This window comes from Nomascus leucogenys, chromosome 23 (assembly GCF_006542625.1).
Source record: "Nomascus leucogenys isolate Asia chromosome 23, Asia_NLE_v1, whole genome shotgun sequence".
Lineage (NCBI taxonomy): Eukaryota > Metazoa > Chordata > Mammalia > Primates > Hylobatidae > Nomascus > Nomascus leucogenys.
The window spans coordinates 6730097-6751317 of record NC_044403.1 but is presented as its reverse complement, the minus strand read 5'-3'; the positions used below and the strand labels follow the sequence as shown (position 1 = coordinate 6751317).

Below are 21221 nucleotides of genomic sequence, written 5' to 3'. Positions count from 1 at the left end.
AGACAATCTATAATGTAACTAACCCTATTAAAAGTCTTTGAAGATGATGGCATTTCACTAATGAAATTCCTTTAATTTTTCTCTTTCCAGTGCCAAATACCACAGAACCAGACTACAAATCCAAAGACTGGGTTTTTCTCAATTATACCTATAAAAGGTTTGAAGGGTTGACTCAACGTGGCTCTATCCCCACCTACATGAAAGCTGGGAAATTATGAATGAAGATAACATTCACACATAACCAAGAGAACTCAGGTAGCTGCATCACCAGGCTTGCTTGGCGTAGATAACAATACACTGAAATACTCCTGAAGACGGTGGTGCTTATTGACTACAAGAGGAAATTCTACAGGATTAGGATTTCTAAGACTACTATAGGAATTGGTTGGCAGTGCCAGCTGGCTCTTTTGTTTAATATTTTATTATTTTTGTTAACTTTATTATACGAAGGTACTGGAATAAAAGGAACAGACATCCCTTTCTAACTGCACTGCCTACATGCGTATTAAGGTCCATTCTGCCTGTGTGTGCTGTGGCTTTGAACTGTAACACCTCTAATCAATTCAGGAGAAACACATATCATTTAAAGCAACATAGGCTAACCTGTAGGTAACACTGCAGTATTGATGTTTTACTGCAAATCTTCTGGGTCTAGATAATCAGTAAAAGCCATCTTCCTTAGTTGGTGTTAGAACATTGCCCTATTGGTTTGGACATCTGTAGAATATATATGAAGACAATTTCTGTAATGGTTTTAAGAGATCTAAAAAGAAATTTCACTGGTTCTTTACAAAATAGAATTTATCATCAAGTTATTACACAAACTTCACAGTAAGGAGTGACAAGTTTATAATAAGGAAGAGAAAGTTTAACACCTTCACTCAAGCACTCCACTAATATATTTGCGTTGCATTCAGAAATACTGATGACCTTTATATACATAGTCTGTATACTCATAGGGAGATGTACTGTATTATATAACATGTAAAGTTGATTTTCTTGTGACAAGAGGACTTCTTTTTTTAACAAGAGGACATGGCATTATTTTAATTTGATTATGGTGAGTTGAATTTAAGAAATGACCATGAAGGCTGCTTGTAGAATTAGTGTATTTTTATTAAACTATTTTTTTAAATGTCAAACTTCTATCATGTAAATGGACTTATAGAGAACAAAAAGCTATTTACTTTGGTTTTCTAGAAAGTTGTTACATATCATGGCTGGTTAACTTTTATTTCTTTTGATGAAAATTTTTCCTTTGATAGTACTTGTATTATTGTGCCATTATTTTCTTATGCTCCAAATGTACCAAAGATCTTGAACAGAGTGGATGTTCACAACTGAGTAGAATTTTCCTTTCCTGTGGGCGTGCTGTATTCAGACCTGACAGATCTGTGATAGAGGTCAGCTTATTAAAGGGCAATATTGTTCGTGTTTTTAGCTACATCACTGTGGTGAATATAGATGGAATTAAGGAAGTAAATGCAGGCCAGGGGGTTGTGATGAGAGGATAGGGGAGATAATATCAACATCAAATTCTTTGGATATCTCCCTAAGAATTAAATAATCTTTTCTAGCTTAATATTTTAATTCTAATTCAAAGAACTCTCTGAGGTTTTGGTTTCATTAGCAATAGTTGAGGAATAATATACTAGCAAAGAATGGCCTAATGTTTGTCTTAACTGTTAATGGATGAAATTTTTTAAAGATACAACCATGATAACCATTATAAATGATCTATGATCAAAATCTAGAGTGATGAATTATTTGTAGGAATGTCTTCCTAATGGGGAGAATTGCACAGGAGCATTGTGCAGATCTACAAAAGCTTTTGTCAGTGTTGCTGCTAGGTAGCTCCACAGCGTGTTCATGAGGCCGTCCTGCTTCCCCCAACTCCCCCATTTTTGGTTTGTTTCTTTTTAAATATTTGTTGAGTACTTAGGTGTGTATCTAACAGTTCACTTCCATTTTTCTAGTCTGGATTTTTTGAGTATTCAGGAAAGAGAGCTATTAAAAACTCTGGGGATTTCTCAATTTGACTAACTCTAATTTTTCTAATTATAACTGCCTTTAATTAACATAATATTAACTTCTGCTGAGGTTTATGAGATTTTCTCACCCCACATTGCTCTCCTTTTTTTAAAAAGGACTGTTTTGCTAGTGTGATAATGAATAGGTAAGATATGAAATAATTGCAACATTGTCTAGTTCTAGTATGGTAACTATACTTGAAATGGTATTGAAAAATACCATTAATTCAAATTGACAGAGATTGATAAAAAGAAACTGATTTACCTAAGTTTACTTTTTAATTGCATAATAGAGCATTTTTTGTTTTGAGTTCCCTCATTCTTATTACCAGAAAGAGCTTGCAAATAGTTTTACTTTCTTGGCACTGGAAGGGTAGTTCTGGAAAGCTACTTTGTTGAGAGTCTCATTCTTCCCTGGAGTTAATAGAGTGATTCACAATCTTTGGGGTTTTCTCCTCATCAAAAGCATTTCTTAAGTGCCTATCTAAAAGCAATTAAAGACTGTGTCTGCCCTTTGGAAGCTAAGAATTTGATTCATGATGCAAATTAACTAGATAATTTGCAAAGTACCCTTGAGATTGAATTTTCTCTATTATACATTTCCCGTATTTCAGGTGAATAATTTAATTTAAATGACAAAACTCTAGTCAACTGGGCATAATGACATTTTCTTTAAATTAGACTCTATTTTGAATTAAAAGAGTTTTATTATAAATTGTGTGTTTTTGGTTTTTCTAAGTATATAGAAAGCTTGTATAATTCAGATTTATCAATTTCCTGATTTAATGTAGACTTTGACTTTTTTATTAAAAACCTTTGTATTAAAGCAAGTTATGTTATTTTTCTTTTATGCATTTATTACTAACATAGCTTTAAATCTTTAAATGTATTGAAGCATTGTGCTGTCTGAAAATAAGGAATTGCTTATAAACCAGCCACTTCTGAATACAATATATAGCTGATTTAATAAGCTAGTTAATGAATGGAAAATAAGTGTGGAGTATTAAAAATGTTCTTTGGTTGGTAAGGCCTAAGATAGGGTTTCATTTATTTCTATACTTTTTCTGTTTTTTAAACACCTGCATATTTTTATGTAAATCTCTAAAATATTTTAAGTACATTTATTTTTGGTGTTTTATTGTATAAAACCTTAGACAATCGGTCAGTCAGTCTTTACTGACAGGAGCAGCAGCTATCTGTCTTTAGCTGATCTACAAATACATGAATTGAGAATTTAGTCCGTGGAGATCCCTGGCTACCAAATATATTCTCCTTTGAATTGTTAAAATTCAGAACATTCAAAATAACTGTATTGCTACAACCATGATTATTTTCCTGTTGTGTTTATTTAAATTTACTTTCTCTTTAGAAGTGCACTTATTTCTGAAAAATCTTAATGAAACAAATGCTTAGAACAAATATAAATATGAGACACTTGGGACTACTAGAGATATTTTAGATTTTTATGAAAAAACTGTGAGGGGATATTGCTGCTTTAAAAAGGAATAAAGTAATAAAAATATATCTGAGCTATTTTTTTAAAGCAATATAATTCAGCAATTGTCTAGAAAAGTAATCATGAGGCTACTGAATTTGGTGTTCAGTTACTGAGTTTCAAAAATGTTTTGGTGGCATGAGGACAAAATTTCATTGAAGGTAAGATAAGAATAAAAACTATGTTTACAAAATTTCTGTTGATGAGGTTTTTTGGTTTTATTTTTGAGTTTTGAGATAGGTGTTACCCAAAACTCAAGAAAGACTATTTAGTTAATGTAAACTACTGACTAACTTTTACACTTGAAAATCACATCAAGAACAAAATATTTGAAGTTTATATTTAAAATCTCCATTCAAATCTGTAGCTAAAAACATACAGGCTACACAAACTGTGCTATACTTTTAGGTACTTATTGGATGCATAGCTTATATACAACTACCCAACTTGGTCAAAACCAATTAGCAAGCACTAAATTGAAAATGCCTCAAAATAGCATAGGAATATGTGGCCCATGTACCACTACCTCCTGTTCTGTGGAAGACACTGACAATCATCATGACTTTTTCACTGAGCCTCGAGGGAGCCCGTGGGAATCCCATTCAGCCTCATTGTTTTCCAGCTGTTCCCTGACATACATCATCTCAATAATGCCACTGTAAGACACAACACTGAAAACACTGAATGTTAAAATGTGGGCATTACAGCAAACTTGGAGACTCTAAATTCATCTTTCAAAAACATCTGGTGATACAAAGAACTTATATTTGTACACAAAATGCCTTCACTTACTTGTTTTTTACAACTACTCTGTAATTACATAATTACCATCATTTTATAGATGAACATGAGGCTGAGTGATTGTGACTTGCCTAAAACACAAGTAATAAATGGCCCTTGAACCCAAGTCCAGTGTTCCCTACTCCTCCAAATCATAGAGTAAACTTCATTGACAAATTAACTCATCTGCTTCTAGGATCTCAGGAGTATACATGGAGTGATATGGCCATAGTTATTACTTTGCATACTTTTGACCACAAGTGATAGAAAACATAAGTAAAAATGGCTTCAATGATAAGGAAAGTGAGTAGCTTATGTAACAATAAGACACAAGATAGCTTCCAGAGTAGTCATTTTAGCATCTCAGAAACATCAAGGAATCCAAGAGCAGTGGAATGCACCTGTAGTCGCAGCTACTCAGGAGGCTGAGGTAGGAGGATCCCTTGAGGCCAGCCTGGGCAACCATAGCAAGACCCCGTTTTCCATTTCTCTACTTTGTCATGACAAGGGTGTTGGCTTTGTCCTTGGTCTTGTTTCTCAGAGAAGCTAGATGACTACAGAGACTCTAAGCATCAAATCCTCACACAACATGTAAGGCCTTAAAAAGAGAAATACTTCTGCATTTCCACTTTTTTTTTTTTTCTTAAAAAAACAAAACAAAAACAGAGTCTCACTCTGCTGCCCAGGCCGGAGTGCAATGGTGCGATCTCGGCTCACTGCAAACTTCGCCTCCTGGGTTCAAGCGATCTCCTGCCTCAGCCTCCCAAGTAGCTGGGACTACAGGTGTGTGCCATCACTCCCAGCTAATTTTATTTTTTTAATTTTTTTTTTTTTTAGTAGAGACAGGGTTTCACCATGTTGGCCAGGATGGTCTTGAACTCCTGACCTCAGGTGATGTGCCCACCTCGGCCTCCCAAAATACTGGGATTATAGGCGTGAGCCACTGTGCCCGGCCTTGCATCTCCACTTTTTAAAAGCAAGGAAAATCTTTTCCAGAAGCATTCTAAGCAAAGTAACCCTCACATCTTATGGTCCATGACCGTGCCATCCATATAGTCCTAAACCAGTACCCGATGGGCAATTGATTTAAAACTAATCAAGCTTCACGTCCCTTCTACTGGGATGAGACTAACCTAAAGAACATGGCCACATGATACCAGAACCCAATTAGGGTGCTTTCGACAAACTACAAGGTAATCAAGATGATGCCACACAGATTTATTGGAATGATTCTTACCTGAAATCACTACACCTAGATTGTGGTGTTGGATCTGCTGCCTACATTGGAACTGAAGGTTGGTCCATTAACGTTTTTCACAGAACAGGATTGGGTCTCTGGACATCATACAGGAGGACGGACATCATACAATCAGGCCTCGGTCTTTTTAGTGCTTTTTCCATTCCTCCCAGATCCTATTCATCAGAGTAGATAATCTATTGGTCCATCTCCTCTAGAGCTCGTATCAGAAATAGGGACCCTGATCAACTTATTTCCTCCCAAGATCCAGCCAAGGGTGGGGTGGTCTAATTACTATTAGCTCAATTGCTTTGTCAAAATTGGGAAGATGATTTCTGACTAATGAAAATTAAACATTTCTCAGGTGAGATTGCTAACTACCATCAAGTTATCTGAATTACTTTACCTCTTAACATTCATGATCAAATTCCTAAACACAAGAAGACTTGTAAGTCTCTTCCAAAGGGAGAAACTCATGGTAGGAAAGGTAAACTGTCAATACTCAGCCTAACATCTTTTTTACTTTTTTTTTTTGAGACAGAGTCTCGCTCTGTCGCCCAGGCTGGAGTGCAATGGCGTGGTCTCGGCTCACTGCTACCTCCACCTCCCAGGTTCAAGCAATTCTGCCTTGGCCTCCCGAGCAGCTGCGATTAGGTGCCTGCCACCGTGCCTGGCTAATTTTTGTATCTTTAGTAGAGACGGGGCTTCACCATGTTGGCCAGGCTGGTCTCAAACTCCTGACCTCAGTGATGTGCTCGCTTGGCCTCCCAAAGTGCTGGGATTACAGGTGTGAGCCACTGCATCCAGCCTTTTTGTCGTCTTGGGTAAAAAAATCAGGAACAGAACTTGGAGAACCATCTTGTACAATTCTATATAATACCGAGAGGACTGAGGAAGACTTGGGATACCATAACTGCTTTAAGAGTGTTTAAAAACTGTAAAAGTAAACATTAGTTGAGTCATTGATGCTTATACACACACACAAACACATAATCCCTAAGGGGAAAATGTAAGCAACTCCACATAAAAGTAGATGTGTGCACAACTATTCCCTCATTCTTGTCCTAAGTTTTGTCCTTCCTTGCAGTTTGCTCAGAATTTTAGTATATTGCTATTCTTGTCCTCTAAGAAATACTGCTTCTCTCCCCACTGCTTCCCCGGTGTACATACCATACTACAACAACCCAGGCTTAAGAAAATTGATTTTTGACAAGTTAAAGCAGTATTTCCTAGAGTAGAGTACTCAGAGCAACTTTCAAAATCAGCTAGGGAGCACATTTGAAATAAGGACTTACTGTGATTCACCCCAAACCTACTCAATCAGTCTTGGGGTGGGTCTAAAATTGTGCACATTCTCATGTACATTGAATTTTGGGAACCACTGATCTAACAGAAAAAGAAACTAATACCTGCTCATTGGTTTTTGTGAGAATATATATATATAAAGTAACCGATGCACAGTAGGTAAAATACAGAAGTCAGTGCTTACAACAGTGCCTGGCACACAGCAGGCGCTCAATAAATACTTGTGAACAAGTTAATTAAATGACTATTTTTGTGGGTGGCCCTGCTTTCCACCTAAGGCCAATCTCAAAATGTTTTCACTTTTAATAAAAACATAAATACGACTCCAAAAGCATTGAGAAAAGGAATGCAGCTTTTGCTGAAGTTGTTATTTTCCAGGGAGGTAATGTAAGAGGGTTTGCATTACACAATGAAGTTCCCTAAATACCGCTTTAAGATATCTCACATTTCCTGGCCGGGTGCAGTGGCTCACGCCTGTAATCCCAGCACTTTGGGAGGCTAAGGCAGGCGGATCACATGAGGTCATGAGTTCGAGACCAGCCTGACCAACATTGCGAAACTCCGTCTCTACTAAAAATACAAAAAATTAGCTGTGTGTGGTGGCGCATGCCTGTAGTCCCAGCTACTCAGGAGGCTGAGGCATGAGAATCGCTTGAACCCAGGGAGGCAGAGGTTGCAGTGAGCCAAAATCACACTACACTCCAGCCTGGGTGATAGAGCGAGACTCTGTGTAAAAAAAAAAAAAAAAAAAAAAATTAAAAAAATATAGCAAATTTCCTCTCCTTATGGCAGCTGCCATCACCTCCTTTACCACTCCCCCGTCTCAGGAATGCTCTGTCCTCCAATTACCTCTCTGCTTTTCCTTCCCTTAGGCCACGCTCAAGCTGATCTTTCCTATACCAGAAGCCCACCATAGATCCCCTCCTCTCTCTAAACATATGGGAGAGTGTGGGCCTACTTGTTTCTCCAAACTGCACTCATCAATCTGCCCAGCAAATCCAAGCATCTTCCCCAGGATTCACCCTCCACTGGATGCTGGGGGCAGGGTAGGAAGATAAAGTAGTTTTAAACATTAATAATTTGTCTTCCCCAGTCACTTAGGAAATCAATAATGGGTAGTTGCTATTTATTTATTTATTTATTTATTTATTTTGAGATGGAGTCTTGCTCTGTCACCCAGGCTGGAGTGCAGTGGCGTGATCTCAGCTCACTGCAACCTTCCCCCTCCTGGGTTCAAGCAATTCTCCTGCCTCAGCCTCCCGAGTAGCTGGGATTACAGGTGCCCGCCACCACACCCGGCTAATTTTTTGTATATTTAGTAGAGACGGGGTTTCACTGTGTTAGCCAGGATGGTCTCCATATCCTGACCTCGTGATCTGCCTGCTGTGGCCTCCCAAAGTGCTGAGATTACAGGCGTGAGCCACCATGCCCGGCCTATGTAATTTTTTTTTAAATTTACCATCTTTACCATTTTAAGTGTACAGTTCAATGGTAATATATGTTTAGCCTTCTTTTCCCCCTTATTGTTTTCCACCCCCTCTTCTCTCCCCTTCCTGGCTTCTGTGTTATTTGTTGTTATGCATCATTGGAAATAGTATCTTCAATTTAATTACACTCTGAAGCAGGTGTGGTTTTTTGTTGTTTTGGGTTTGGGTTCTTTCGTTTTTCTTTTTTCTTTTTTTTTTGTTGTTGTTCTTGGACCAAATGCAATATCTAAGTGGCTTTAGAGACTCCTCTCTAATCTAAGTTACATTGTTACAATCCCAGCAGAAGGTTAAAAGGACAGGAGTTTACAGCTTGTGAGGCCGTGGTTCCTAATTCCAGATGGACAAAGAAAAATTTGTTCTACCTTTAAAATAATTGTTCTTGCCTGAGTATTTAGCAATGAAAGAAAATTAATGAACAAATTAAGTGAAAGGTAAGCAATGATTCCTGGAGAGCAAGGCGGCTCCAGGGCTTTTGGCAGGGGAACCATGCTGACCAGAAACAGCTGTGTGCATTCTATTATGCAAATTCTCTTGCATTCTGTTATACAAATCATCATCCAATCACCTTTCTCACATTTTTTTTCCAAGTTGAAAATATGAGAAAACCACTCATTGGAAATGCGAGATTACCTTCCTATCCATCCGGCAAGACATTGTATGTCTCTCTGCCTTATCCTATGGGTTATATAGCTACTCTTTAAAAAACAAAAAATCATGTCTCAGAAAGTAAAGTTCCAGAGCACAAAGAAAAAAAGAGAGCAAGCAGGCTTTAAACCTGAGTAGTAAGGGGAATACCTATTAAGCAATGAAAGGGTTGTGCCCCATGGAATCCTGTAGGTCGGCTTTGTTTTGCATTATTACCCTTCCTGCTTTCGTATTTGAGATCCTGGATTCCCCTTCTCTTGCTTTCAGGCTTTGGTGGAAGTGAATCATCGTTTCTAAGAAACGGGGACTGCAGTGATTCACAGGCAAGCTTACTGGACACCACAATAGGAACTCCTAAGAAGGAGACCTAACTTTTATGGTCTTGCTTCTACTATCTACTAGCTGAGTGATCCTGGCCAAAATACTCATCATCTCTGAACTTCTGTTTCTCTACTAAGACAGGAATTAAGAAAAAGGTTGTCAGGCTCACTGAGCCGATAAGGGGGAAAATGCATTGTAAGCAAGGCCATGTATAGAATAGTATTTACATTTTAACCAAGATCTTAAAGCCCAGGTCTAATTGATTCTATCTGTTACCCCTTGGTAAACCACCTCAAAATAGCGTACACTTGTCTGGAAAGCCAAGGTTTGATCACATTCGGGGAGCCCTGTACAGAATTACTGTTTCTAGCTGCCAGGAGAAGTTGGTGTTGGTAGAATTTGGGGTGGAGTTCCAAGTCAAAGCTAGGAATGAGACGTTTCAAGACCGGTTTTGATTAGGGATGTATCTTGGTGTGTTTTGAGGACAGCACAGTTTTCGCTACGTCTCCCTTACCTCTAGCTGCATAAAGTCCTAGTCCCCTGCTTAAGCCTGCAACAGTTTTCTCCTGTCATGCCCACTTCTGCTTGGGAACACACTTCCAAACCCCCTGCCGAGACTCTCACAATGGCCCTAAGTACTGCCCTGAGGACACATAAGGTGCTGGTTAAGACGCTGGAATTGAGTCCTTGTAGGAAAATTATTACCTTTAGGCTGGTTGCAAAGTTTGATTTGGTGTCTTCTCTACTGTGCCTTTCCTTTACTTCCTTCTACTAGATTACCAAGGAATGGGCCTAGGGACCCGTGGGAGGGCAGCAAACCATTGTATTCTAGACACGTGGCCATAGGATGTAGAGCTGTCCGATCTTGTTTCTGGATTTACCTAACCGTTCCAGGAGGCAAAACGGCTTCCTTGGAACCCTGTCTCTGTCATTTACACTCTCCTCTCTGCAGCTAAGCCCTTCCTCAAGCAGAAAAGAGCAGAGTCTCTCGTCCAGCACCCTCCTCCCCAACCCAAGCCCTGTGCCCTCCGCTAACCCACCGTGCAATTATCTTCATTCACCCTTTACCTTTGCCCCGAGGGTCTACAACCGCAATCTTCGGAATGCTGGGACAAAGCTTACTATGAGCATGGAAGCCTGTTTTCAATAGGGTGGTTGCTAGGACTCAACTGGCCTTTTAGTGCTTTGCGGCTCGCGGGAGGGCTCGGCGGGGCGGTGTCCGCAGCGACTCCGCCCTTGGCCCGGGTCTCCTTCCCGCCGGGGAGCCCCGCGGCGCCCAGAGCAGCGGGCGGCTGGCTCCAGTCCGCATGCTCAGTAGCTGCGGCCGGCGGGGCTGCGGGGCGGCGTCCGCTGCGCGCCTACGGGCTGCGGTGGCGGCCGCCGCGGCACCCGCCAGGGCCCGCCAGTCCCCGCTTCCCCGCTCCAGAGCCGCCGCCTGGGCCGGGGCAGGGCGGGCCCGGGGCTCCTCCATGCTGCCAGCCGCGGGGCTGCGGAGCCGACCAAGTGGCTCCTGCGATGGCGGCGGAAGAGGAGGCTGCGGCGGGAGGTGAGGTTGCCGGTGGCTAGGCGGCGGCCCCAGGTGGGCGCGCGGCGTCTGACGCCCTGGGGGAGTCCCCGCGACGCCAGGTCTGCCCCCGCTGCCCCGAGGGAAGCGCTCGCGCCTGTCCCCTCTCGCCGGGCATCGCCTCCGAGGGGCGCTGGGACAAGGCCGCCCCGTGGGGCACAGGTGCGGCGCGGCGTCCGGCGCGTCCTCCCGGGGAGCGGGACGTGGGGAGGGGAGCTGGACGTGGGGAGGGGAGCTGGGGTCGCCGCCGGCGCGCAGGACGCCATGTCTTGGTCCCGGGCCGGGCGCATTGGCTAAAGGGAGCCAGCGGGGGACCTTGCACCCGGCGCTGGGAGCATCCGCCTCCACCCACCGCTAGGCGCCCGCCTCGGCGTCGGCATGCCATGCACTGCTGCGGGGACTTCCTATATTTCTTCTTTCTTTTGTGTAAACCAATTGTCAGCAGCCGTGGACGGAGCCCGGGCCCTGCGAACCCCTCCCCTCTGAGCTGATAATACTCGCGGCTTCCCGGCTTGAACCGCTGCCCCGCGGTGGAGCGCGCAGGTGGGCAGGTGCGCGTGGACGCGGGGCCACACTCCGGGACCGCAGCCCGCTCCGCGACAGCCCTCCGTAAGCGACAGGCGGCTCGTGTCTTTCACCACTGCAGCTTCAGGAAAGCCGTCAGTGGAGTTAGCTTGTTCGATTATGTATTTCTGAGGTATTTTTGTGAATGGAGTTGGAAGTTTGCGGTGCTTTTTCCTTCTCGCTAGTATTCACTGGCAGTATTATGTAGTTCCTTACAACGGGGCCTTTGGGACCACTGCTCACAATTACGGAATGAATACAAAATAGCTGTTGTTTAAGACAAATGAGAGGCAGGAAAACAGAAATAACTAAAGGAAGACTGGCAGAGAAGTTCAGGGAAGCAGTTAAGTCTCCCCTTTCCTTTTGGAATAAGGTGATAGAGTTTTAGATTCTTCTCTGAAACAAGGCAATGAGAGGAGGTGGCTTTCGAAATTCTAATATAATTGTGGGAATTTACATCATGGGGCGATTTCGGAAATTCGATCATTTGAATATTCGTAGTCTTAGGTAAACCCTTTGTTGAAAAATAGAAGATGGCACATGTGGTGTTTATAAGCTGTGACACCCTTTCTGCTCCGTCTGGTGACTGAGCTCTGCCCTTTACTGTCTGTGTCACCCAGGTTATTTGAAATCTCTTAGTCTAAGTTCCCCCATCTGTAACATGGAGATAACTATGCAGTCTGCCTTATTGGATTGTTAGGAATAAACGAGATATGAGTGCAAATAAAATGCTTAGCCCAATACTTAGGAAATAGTAAGTGCTTCATAAAACATTAGCTTAATGTAGTTATTAATTTACAACTCCAATTTGCTTTGTGAAATTGGTGAGTCCTGTCTCGTCCATTAAGAAAGTGTTGTCCCTTGTGAGTTAAAATTGGCCAAACTGAAAGAAAGTGAAAATGCACCTACTAATTCCCCAGATAAGTCTTACGAACTTACGACAAGCTTTTAGATAAAGTTTAATGCTGTTTACCTGACTGTTTTATATTAATAGTTTATTGCTCTTTGCATACCAAATGTAAAGCTGGGAATAATAAAAATTAAATTTTCCTAGTTAAGGGTAGCAGTGTTTCTGTGGGGGCTGGGAGAGCCTGCAGGTATGAGTACCTAAGATGTCACAGACATTTCACAGGGGTGCTTCTGTTAGTCTCACAACAGCCTTGTGAGGTAGGTGTTATCTCCATTTCACAGATGAGAGAACCGAGGCTGGCTCACAGTTATACAGCCAGGACATGACAGAACTAGAGTTGAAATCCATGGCTGTCGCCCATACTGCTTTCTTTTCTTTCCCATCTGACTTGGTGGTGCTAATGAGCAAGTGTGCTCACTTCCAGACACCTGCTTATCTAAAGAGTGGTAAAAAAAACTCTCAACGGAAAGCTCTGGGAGGAAAAAATGTATATATATTTTTACTATTTCTCCCTACTCCCAGAGGGAAAACAAAAACAGGCCTCTGGGCCAATTGGTGGCCATCTACAAAACTAGCCCTAAGGGTTTTTTTTGTTTTTTTAACAGTGTAAGCCAAACTATGGGTTTCCCCACCCCATCAGTTTTAGATGGTAAACACCGAAATTGAGCATGCTGCCAAGTGACTGGGTGTCCTCCTAATAAATGATTCCAGAATCCTTGGAGTTAGGAAGAGGGCAGTCCTGGGGAGCAGCACATTTCCAAGACTGACTGCCAGAGATGGTCTGGGGTCGAGGCCTCTGTGGGGCAGCTTTCTCACCTTCTGTTTTTTTACCAGCTCATGTTTTCACCTGCGACAGTGTAAGATCCGATTCTTTTACGTGTAGTTCTGTAATTACAGTGGTTTAAATTCATTTTGTGAGTCAGAAATCAAACGTCATGTCCCAATCAATTTTGTATAAGCCCCTGTTCCTGGCATGGATCCTTGGGCAAAATTTCAGCCAGAAATGCATTACTCAAGATAAACCAGGATGGGCTAATTACTTTTCACATATTTAAGGGGGAGGAAAATAGAGAAGGAAAGAGAGAAAGAGTGAGAGGAGGGAGAAGGAAAGAGGAGAGGTGTGAAGGAAAGAGAAAGAGTGAGAGGAGGGAGAAGGAAAGAGGGGAGGTGTGAAGTAAAGAGAGGAGGAGAGGGGAAAGGAGGAGGAAGGAGAGAGTGAAGGAAGGAGAAGGGGAGGAGGGGAGGGACTGCCACTCCATCAAAGTTTGACTTCAGGAAAAACAAAAACTAACGTTTAAAATATATAGGGAGCCGGGCGCGGTGGCTCACGCTTGTAATCCCAGCACTTTGGGAGGCCGAGGCGGGCGGATCACGAGGTCAGGAGATCGAGACCACGGTGAAACCCCGTCTCTACTAAAAATACAAAAATTAATCCGGCGTGGTGGTGGGCGCCTGTAGTCCCAGCTACTCAGGAGGCTGAGGTGGGAGAATCACTTGAACCTGGGAGGCAGAGGTTGTGATGAGTCATGATCGTGCTGCTGCACTCCAGCCTGGGTGACAGAGTGAGACTGTCTCAAAAAAAAAAAAAAAAAAGTATTTTAAACTTCTTTTAAACTTCTTAAAATCAGTTCAGTTATACAGTGTTAACATTCTCACCTGAAAATACTTAAATGGTTGGCATGATAGGAAATTTGACATTTATGTAGCTAAATTATTTGTATTTCATTTCTCTAGTCTTTAATCTTATGGTTTAAATCTCTAGATGGTACCATTACAGCGAGATTAAAAACAAAGAAGTCTAAAGGAAAAGGAAGTGTAAAGAGAATCATTCTTCCACTCTATGCTTTGCATTAAAGGATATTTAGAATTGAAGGTTAAGACTATTGTGATAAAACAATAACTTCCAAGACATTCAAAATGTTTTACTTACAACATTTCATACATTTTTAAGTAGATTAGAAATATACTTTATCATATTTTTCAAGCATATCACAGGGAAAGTAGAGAATCATCTACTGCTCTTCTTGACCAAAGTGCCTCCACCTTTGCCCCTCTGGTATGTCCTATACTCAGTTATGTGAAGGGACCTGCCTTTCCCCAACATAATGTACACTTTCCCACCTCCAGGCCTTTCCTCAGGCTGTTGGCTGTTCCTAGAATACCCCTGCCCTCCCTCTAGATGGGCCTGGAGAATCTTAACCAATCAAGCTTGAAGGCTGAGTGCACATGTCACTTTTTTTGTATGTGTGGAGGAGGAGAACTGGTGTGGGAATCAGTATAAGCTTTGGAACGGGGAGGAGAACTGGTGTGGGGAAATCAGTATAAGCTTTGGAACGAGGCCACTGGGCTTGTGATTTCTGGTTTCATGACTTGTCAGCTGTGTAAACTTGGTCAAATTTTAAAACTTCTCTGAGCCCCAATTTCCTTATCTGTAAAATAGGGGTAAAAATACCTAACTTGGAAGGTTGTTTTGGGAATTAAATGAGATAATGATTACAAACTGTTTAATGAACTCTGACCTTCAACAAATGATTTTCCCCTTTTCCTCATGCAACATTCCCAGAACCTCCTTGTCACCCAAATTGAAATTATTCCTCCTCCTATTTTCACACTGTAGTTTTTTCGTGTGCCTGTGATAACACTTGTGGCTGTTTGCCACAAGTTATTTGGTTTCTTAGCTCCACCCTTAAGTTGCACATTCCCAGGAGGCCAGAATTGGTTCTTACTCAGCTTTATAATCTCCGATTTCTTGCACCTATTAAGTGCTTAATAAAGGCTTGCAGATTTTGAATGAAGAATAGTTTGCTTAAGGTGTGGAAAGGGTTAGTTCATTCTTAAAGGACCCATTAAATTCGCACTATTTACTAGGCAAACAGAAGCAGAAGTGGATAAAGCAGGAGAAGGGGTTAAAGAGCTTACAAAATGTATTAGACTGGGTGAGAAATGCAGCCAAAATATTTGTAATATAAGGTAGGAACATGGTACAATATATGGGCTAACTGTTAGGAGTTAGCCTCCTTCCCCACAGTTGGGAGAAATTATATCTAGTTCATGAAAGAGGGAACCACAGAAGGCTTTCAGAGAACGGGCTAATTTTAGTATCGATGGAAAAGACAACTCTTGGAGAGGCAGCCAAAAAAAAAAAAAAGGTTTGGGAGGGGGTCTTCAGGGAACAGAGTAGGCATGGAAATGGAAAATCACCAGTGACATGCATAGAAGAACTGATGTTAGTATCCTTTGGCTTTGGATAGGAAAACTGAAAAAGAAAGAACTGGCCCACCGAAAAGTTTCATCATTTTCTTTTGGGCTTCCCCTCCGAGGTCTGTGATGAGGCGTGGACAGTGAACACAGGCAGCCTGTCTTACACGTAGGTGATTTTCCTACTCTACAAAAGGAAAGATACATGCATCTTCTTTTTGGTTCCTGACAGGCAACAGAACTTTTAAATCACCTTGAAAGGCAAATTATGGCATATTTCTGATCAGTAAGAAAGCCGGAAAGCTCACCGATTCCTGGTTCCTGCCAGATGGTTGACTCTTAGGTCTTAGTCTTCACTCCAGGTTATCTGGGCCCCTTCTCTCCTGCATCCTCTTTTCTTTCCTGAAAAGGGAACTACTACTATCTTGTTGTTTTTTAACTTTTAAGTTCAAGGGTACATGTGTAGGTTTGTTATATGGGTAAACTCGTGTCACTGGGGCTTGTTGTACAGGTTATTTCATCATCCAAGTATTAAGCCTAGTACCCATTAGTTATTTTTTCTGATCCTCTCCCTCCTCCAATCTTCCACCTTCCGATAGGCCTCAGTGTGTGTTGGTTTCCTCTGTATGTCCATGTGTTCTCATCATTTAGCTCCCACTTATAAGTGAGAAATGTGGTGTTTGGTTTTCTGGTCCTGTGTTAGTTTGCTAAGGATAATGGCCTCCAGTTCCATCGATGTTCCTGCAAAGGACATGATCTCATTCTTTTTTATGGCTGCATAATATTCCATGGTGTATATTTACCACATTTTCTTTTTCTAGTCTACCGTTTACGGGAAGCTAGGTTGATTCCATGTCTTTGCTGTTGTGAATAGTGCTGCAATGAAATATGCATGCATCTTTATAATAGAACAATTTATATTCCTTTGGATATATACACAGTAATCGGACTGCTGAATTGAATAGTAGTTCTATTTTTAGCTCTTTGAGGAATCGCCACACTGCTTTCCACAATGGTTGAACTAATTTACACTCCCACCAACAGTGTATTAGCATTCTCTTTTCTCTGCGGTCTCACCAGTATCTGTTACTTTTTGACCTTTTTTTTTTTTTTTTTTTGAGACGCACTGTGTCACCCAGGCTGGAGTGCAGTGGCGCGATCTCAGGTCACTGCAAGCTCTGCCTCCCGGGTTCACGCCATTCTCCTGCCTCAGCCTCCCCGGCAGCTGGAGCTACAGGTGCATGCCGCCATAATAGCCATTCTGACTGATATGAGGTGGTAATCTGATTGTGGTTTTGATTTGCACTTCTCTAATAATCAGTGATGTTGAGCTTTTTTTTTAATATGCTTGTTGGCCGCATGTATGTCTTTTGAAAAGTGTCTTTTCATGTCCTTTGCCCATGTTTTAATGGAGTTGTTTGTTTTTTCCTTGTAAATTTAAGTTTCTGGTAGATGCTGGATATTAGATCTTTGTCAGATGCATAATTTGCAAAAAATTTTCTCCCATTCTGTAGGTTGTCTGTTCACTCTGTTGATAGTTTCCTTTGCTGTGCAGAAGCTCTTTGGTTTAATTAGACCCCATTTGTCAATTTTTGCTTTTGGCACAATTGCTTTTGGTGTCTTGCATAATGAAATCTTTGCCTGTTCCTATGTCCGGAATGGTATTTCCTAGGCTGTCTTTTGGGTTTTTATGGTTTTGGATTTTACATTTAAGTCTTTAATCCATCTCGAGTTGGCTTTTGTATATGGCGTAAGGAAGGGGTTCAGTTTCAGTCTTTTGCGTATGGCTAGCCAGTTATCCCAGCACCATTTATTGAATAGGGAGTCCTTTCCTGGTTGCTTGTTTTTGTCAGCTTTGTCAAAGATCACATGGTTGTCGGTGTGTGGCCTTATTTCTGAGCTCTCTATTCTGTTCCAATAGTCTATGTGTCTGTTTTTGTACCCCTCCCATGCTTTTAGGTTACTGTTGCTTTGTAGTATAGTTTGAAGTTAGGCAATGGTGATACTTCCAGCTTTGTTCTTTTTGCTTAGGATTGCCTTGGCTATTCAGGCTTTTTTTTGGTTCCATATGCATTTTAAAATAGTTTCTTCTGATTCCGTGAAGAATGTCATTGGTAGTTTGATAGGAATAGTATTGAAACTATAAACTGCTTTGGGTAATATATAGTCCATCTTAACAGTATTGATTCTTCCTATCCATGAGCATGGAATGTTTTTCCATTTGCTTGTGTCATCTCTGATTTCTTTGAGCAGTGTTTTGTCATTCTCATTGTGGAGATCTTTTCCCTCCCTGTTAACTGTATTCCTATGTATTTTATTCTTTTTGTGGTGGTTATGAATGGGACCGCATTCCTGATTTGGCTCTCAGCTTGACTGTTTTTTGTGTATCGGAATGCTAGTGATTTTTGCACATTGATTTTGTATCCTGAGACTTTGCTGAAATTATGTATCAGCTTAAGGTGCTTTTGGCCTAAGACTATAGGGTTTTCTAGATATAGAATCATGTCATCTGCAAAAAGGGATAGTTTGACTTTCTTTCTTCTTACTTGAATGCCCTTATTTCTTCCCCTTGACTGCTCTGGCGAGGACTTCTAATGCTATGTTGAATAGGAGTGGTAAGAGAGGACATCCTTGTCTTGTGCCAGTTTTCAAGGGGAATGCTGCCAGCTTTTGCTCATTCAGTATGATGGTATGATGTTGGCTGTGGGTTTGTTGTAGATGGCTCTTATTATTTTGAGGTATGTTCCTTTAATACCTATTTTGTTGAGGGTTTTTAACATCAAAAGGTGTTGAATTTTATCAAAACCCTTTTCTGCATCTGTTGAGATAATCACGTGGTTTTCGTCTCTAGTTCTTTTTATACAATGAATCATATTTATTGATTTGCGTATGTTGAACCAAACTTGCTCCCCACAGATAAAGCCTATTTGATCATGGTGGATAAGCTTTTTGACGTGCTGCTGGATTTGGTTAGGGCAGCTACTTATCTCTTTAAATATACTTCACATTCTTCTGAAAAGCATAAGTACTATTTCATTTATTTCTGTGACAGCCTATTGGGAAGCAGGTATCTGCACTTTCCACATTTATTCAGCATAATGACCTATGTTGTTCTACCATCCCCATCACTCTGTGCCCTTGATGTGGGTGTGTGCTCCAGATATGCTTGCAGAAAAGAACCTGGAGCACTTAAACAGACTTTTCCTGTGCAGTTCCATGGGACAAAGCTGAAGACCCTCAGCCTTGACTTCCAATACAAACACTTAATGAAGGTTTTTAAACAATAAGAAATCCAGTCCCCTGTGTCAGAACATACCCCTAATATGAAAAGAGCACTCATGGAAACAGCTAAGTGTGGTGACATCAGGAGATGTTTTGTTTGTTTTGTTTTTATTTGTTTTTTTTTATTTTTGAGACAGAATCTCACTCTGTCGCCCAGGCCAAAATGCAGTGGTGTGATCTTGGCTCACCGCACCCTCCACCTCCTGGGCTCAAGCAATTCTCCTGCCTCAGCCTCCTGAATATCTGGGACCACAGGTGTGCACCACCACAGCCAGCTAATTTTGTATTTTTTTAGTAGAGACGTGGTTTCATCATGATGGTCAGGCTGGTCTCGAACTCCTAGCCTCAAGTGATCTGCGCACCTTGGCCTCCCAAAGTACTGGGATTACAGGCATGAGCCACTGCACCCAGCCAGTTGTTCTTATTTTAATTCAGTTACAATGCAGAGGAACTCTGGCTTAGAAGTTACTGGTAAACAGAAACTCTATATATCAAAATACATCATCTCTTTTATTTAGAAGCAGAGAATATAGGGAGAATATGTTATTGTGCCAGTAGAGTACTTAAGCTATAAGTGTGTTTTATAGAAGTGCAGATTTTAAGAGATAGATCAGTATACATCTGAACTGTAGATTGAATCTATACCATCCATACAGTAGATGGGATTGAAATTGATTGAATACTTGACAGAGTGCATTATCAATAGATGTTAAAAGGAATAGAAGATTATCAAGACTAATAATTGTTTTGTTAAAGATCTAGAGAAGAGTTTTGATGAAACAATGAACACAGTCTCCAGCTCTATCTTCTTTCCTTGAACACGTACCAGCTCCCTGGTTGGAGAATTAAATTTTCTCTTTGAGGTTACATGGCACCCAAAGATAGGCTGTGCTTACACTACCATGGAAGCAAACAATATTGCATTGAAGGTAGGCCATCTCTTCTATAACAAGTCACCGAGGCAACCACTCTGACCTAGAAGAGGGAGACTAAGTCCAATTTTCCATGCATCATGGTGCTAGTGGCTTCTTTAGGACAATTCTCCTTTTCTTTAGTTTTCAACTTGAAATGCTAGCACTTTTGGCTTATCACTTCCTTTCAACAATAATCATAGCTACCTCTGGGGTATGTGGTCATAAGCAAAACAGCCTGATCTTAGAGGGATGTTGAATTCACACCTCAAAGTTTAGAAGGCATCCAAAGCAAATTATTTAGCAAAAGGTTTAGAAATAATTTTCTTTAGCTATTTCTCTAGGAAGCACATGGAAGCAAATTTAGATTATGATCACCATTGTTCGTAGGGCATGTTATGCCTAGATCGTATTAAAGCCATAAATATCACTTTGGGTTTTATTGCTTTTAAAGTCTATATCGGTTTAAACACTGTATTTAACATCTATACTGTATTTGTAAAACTTTAACATTTGCTTGTTGCAGTGTCCTGCTTCCTTTTTTAAAAAAAGGCTCTTTCCTTTTTTCTAGAATAATTGCCATTCAGTGAAAAGATATACAGATATATTTATGAACACTGATGCATTTTTTCCCCAAAGTTAAACGGAAGGTGTCTCATCTTGTGGCTACTTGAGTTGTCGGGAATCATGTATCTTTTGTAGTCTTTGTGTAGAATTTGGCATATCCAACATGCCTGACTAATATGAATCATGACAGTGGCCTACATTGTGTCTACTATTTGCTCATAACCTGCAGGAATTATATTTTGTTGAGCTGTATTTTCCAGTATATAACAATGATCTCGGTGTAGACCATCCAAATCTAAATACGTTTTTGTGCCTTTGGAAAAACCTGCTGATGTTGAAAATGTTAAACCCTGCATTCTTCTTTTGTATCAGTCAGGCCTAGAACAAGTTAGGGGACTTTTGTGTGTTGATATAGAACTGAAATGCTGATGAACTGTGGTTTCCTGCTTTTGCCCATCCCTGGATTAGGTATAATGCCTATGAAATGCTGGCCTTTTCTGGAATGGTCATAGTCAGGGAAGCATTCTTCAGTGCTTATATCACTCTGATTACATTCTGCATCACAGATGAGTGGTTTCCCTTGACTCCAGTTTCCTTATAGTCATGATGAGTGTTTCTCCTCCCTCTTTGCCCTGTTTCAAAAGCTCAGCTTCTATAATTCTCTTTTTGGTTCTGTTAAACAGTTAAAATTCTTAATCTTTATTGAGTATTTACTATGTGCTAGGTGTTCTAAATGCTTTGCATGGTATAATTCATTAGATCCCGAGCAACTTATGAGGTGAGTACTATTGTTAATCCATGTTTCAGATGAGGAAACTGAGGCATAGAGAATTTAAGTACATTGCCTAAGATTAAGGTGTCAGAACTAGGGCTTGAACCCAGGCAGAGTGGCCTTCAGAGCTTTTAACCTTGCCCTAGATTGCAT

The 21221-nt window shown here is 41.0% G+C and overlaps 3 protein-coding genes across 8 annotated transcripts in view; all 3 read left to right on the top strand.

Moving 5' to 3' along the window:
• The window catches only part of STK38L (serine/threonine kinase 38 like), a 114309-nt gene extending 110591 nt beyond the window's left edge, over positions 1-3718 (top strand). For all 6 annotated transcript variants that reach the window (XM_030804630.1, XM_003265632.2, XM_030804633.1 and 3 more), the window contains one exon: positions 91-3718. In XM_030804630.1, coding sequence (XP_030660490.1) covers positions 91-218 — 128 coding nt within the window. In that variant the 3' untranslated portion in view covers positions 219-3718. The remainder of the gene's footprint in view (positions 1-90) is intronic.
• Positions 1-21221, top strand: part of PPFIBP1 (PPFIA binding protein 1) — a 542301-nt gene that overhangs the window by 169224 nt on the left and 351856 nt on the right. The gene's annotated exons all lie outside the window — the stretch shown is intronic.
• The window catches only part of ARNTL2 (aryl hydrocarbon receptor nuclear translocator like 2), an 88607-nt gene continuing 78037 nt past the window's right edge, over positions 10652-21221 (top strand). The window contains exon 1 of the mRNA XM_003265634.4: positions 10652-10846. Coding sequence (XP_003265682.1) covers positions 10816-10846 — 31 coding nt within the window. The 5' untranslated portion in view covers positions 10652-10815. The remainder of the gene's footprint in view (positions 10847-21221) is intronic.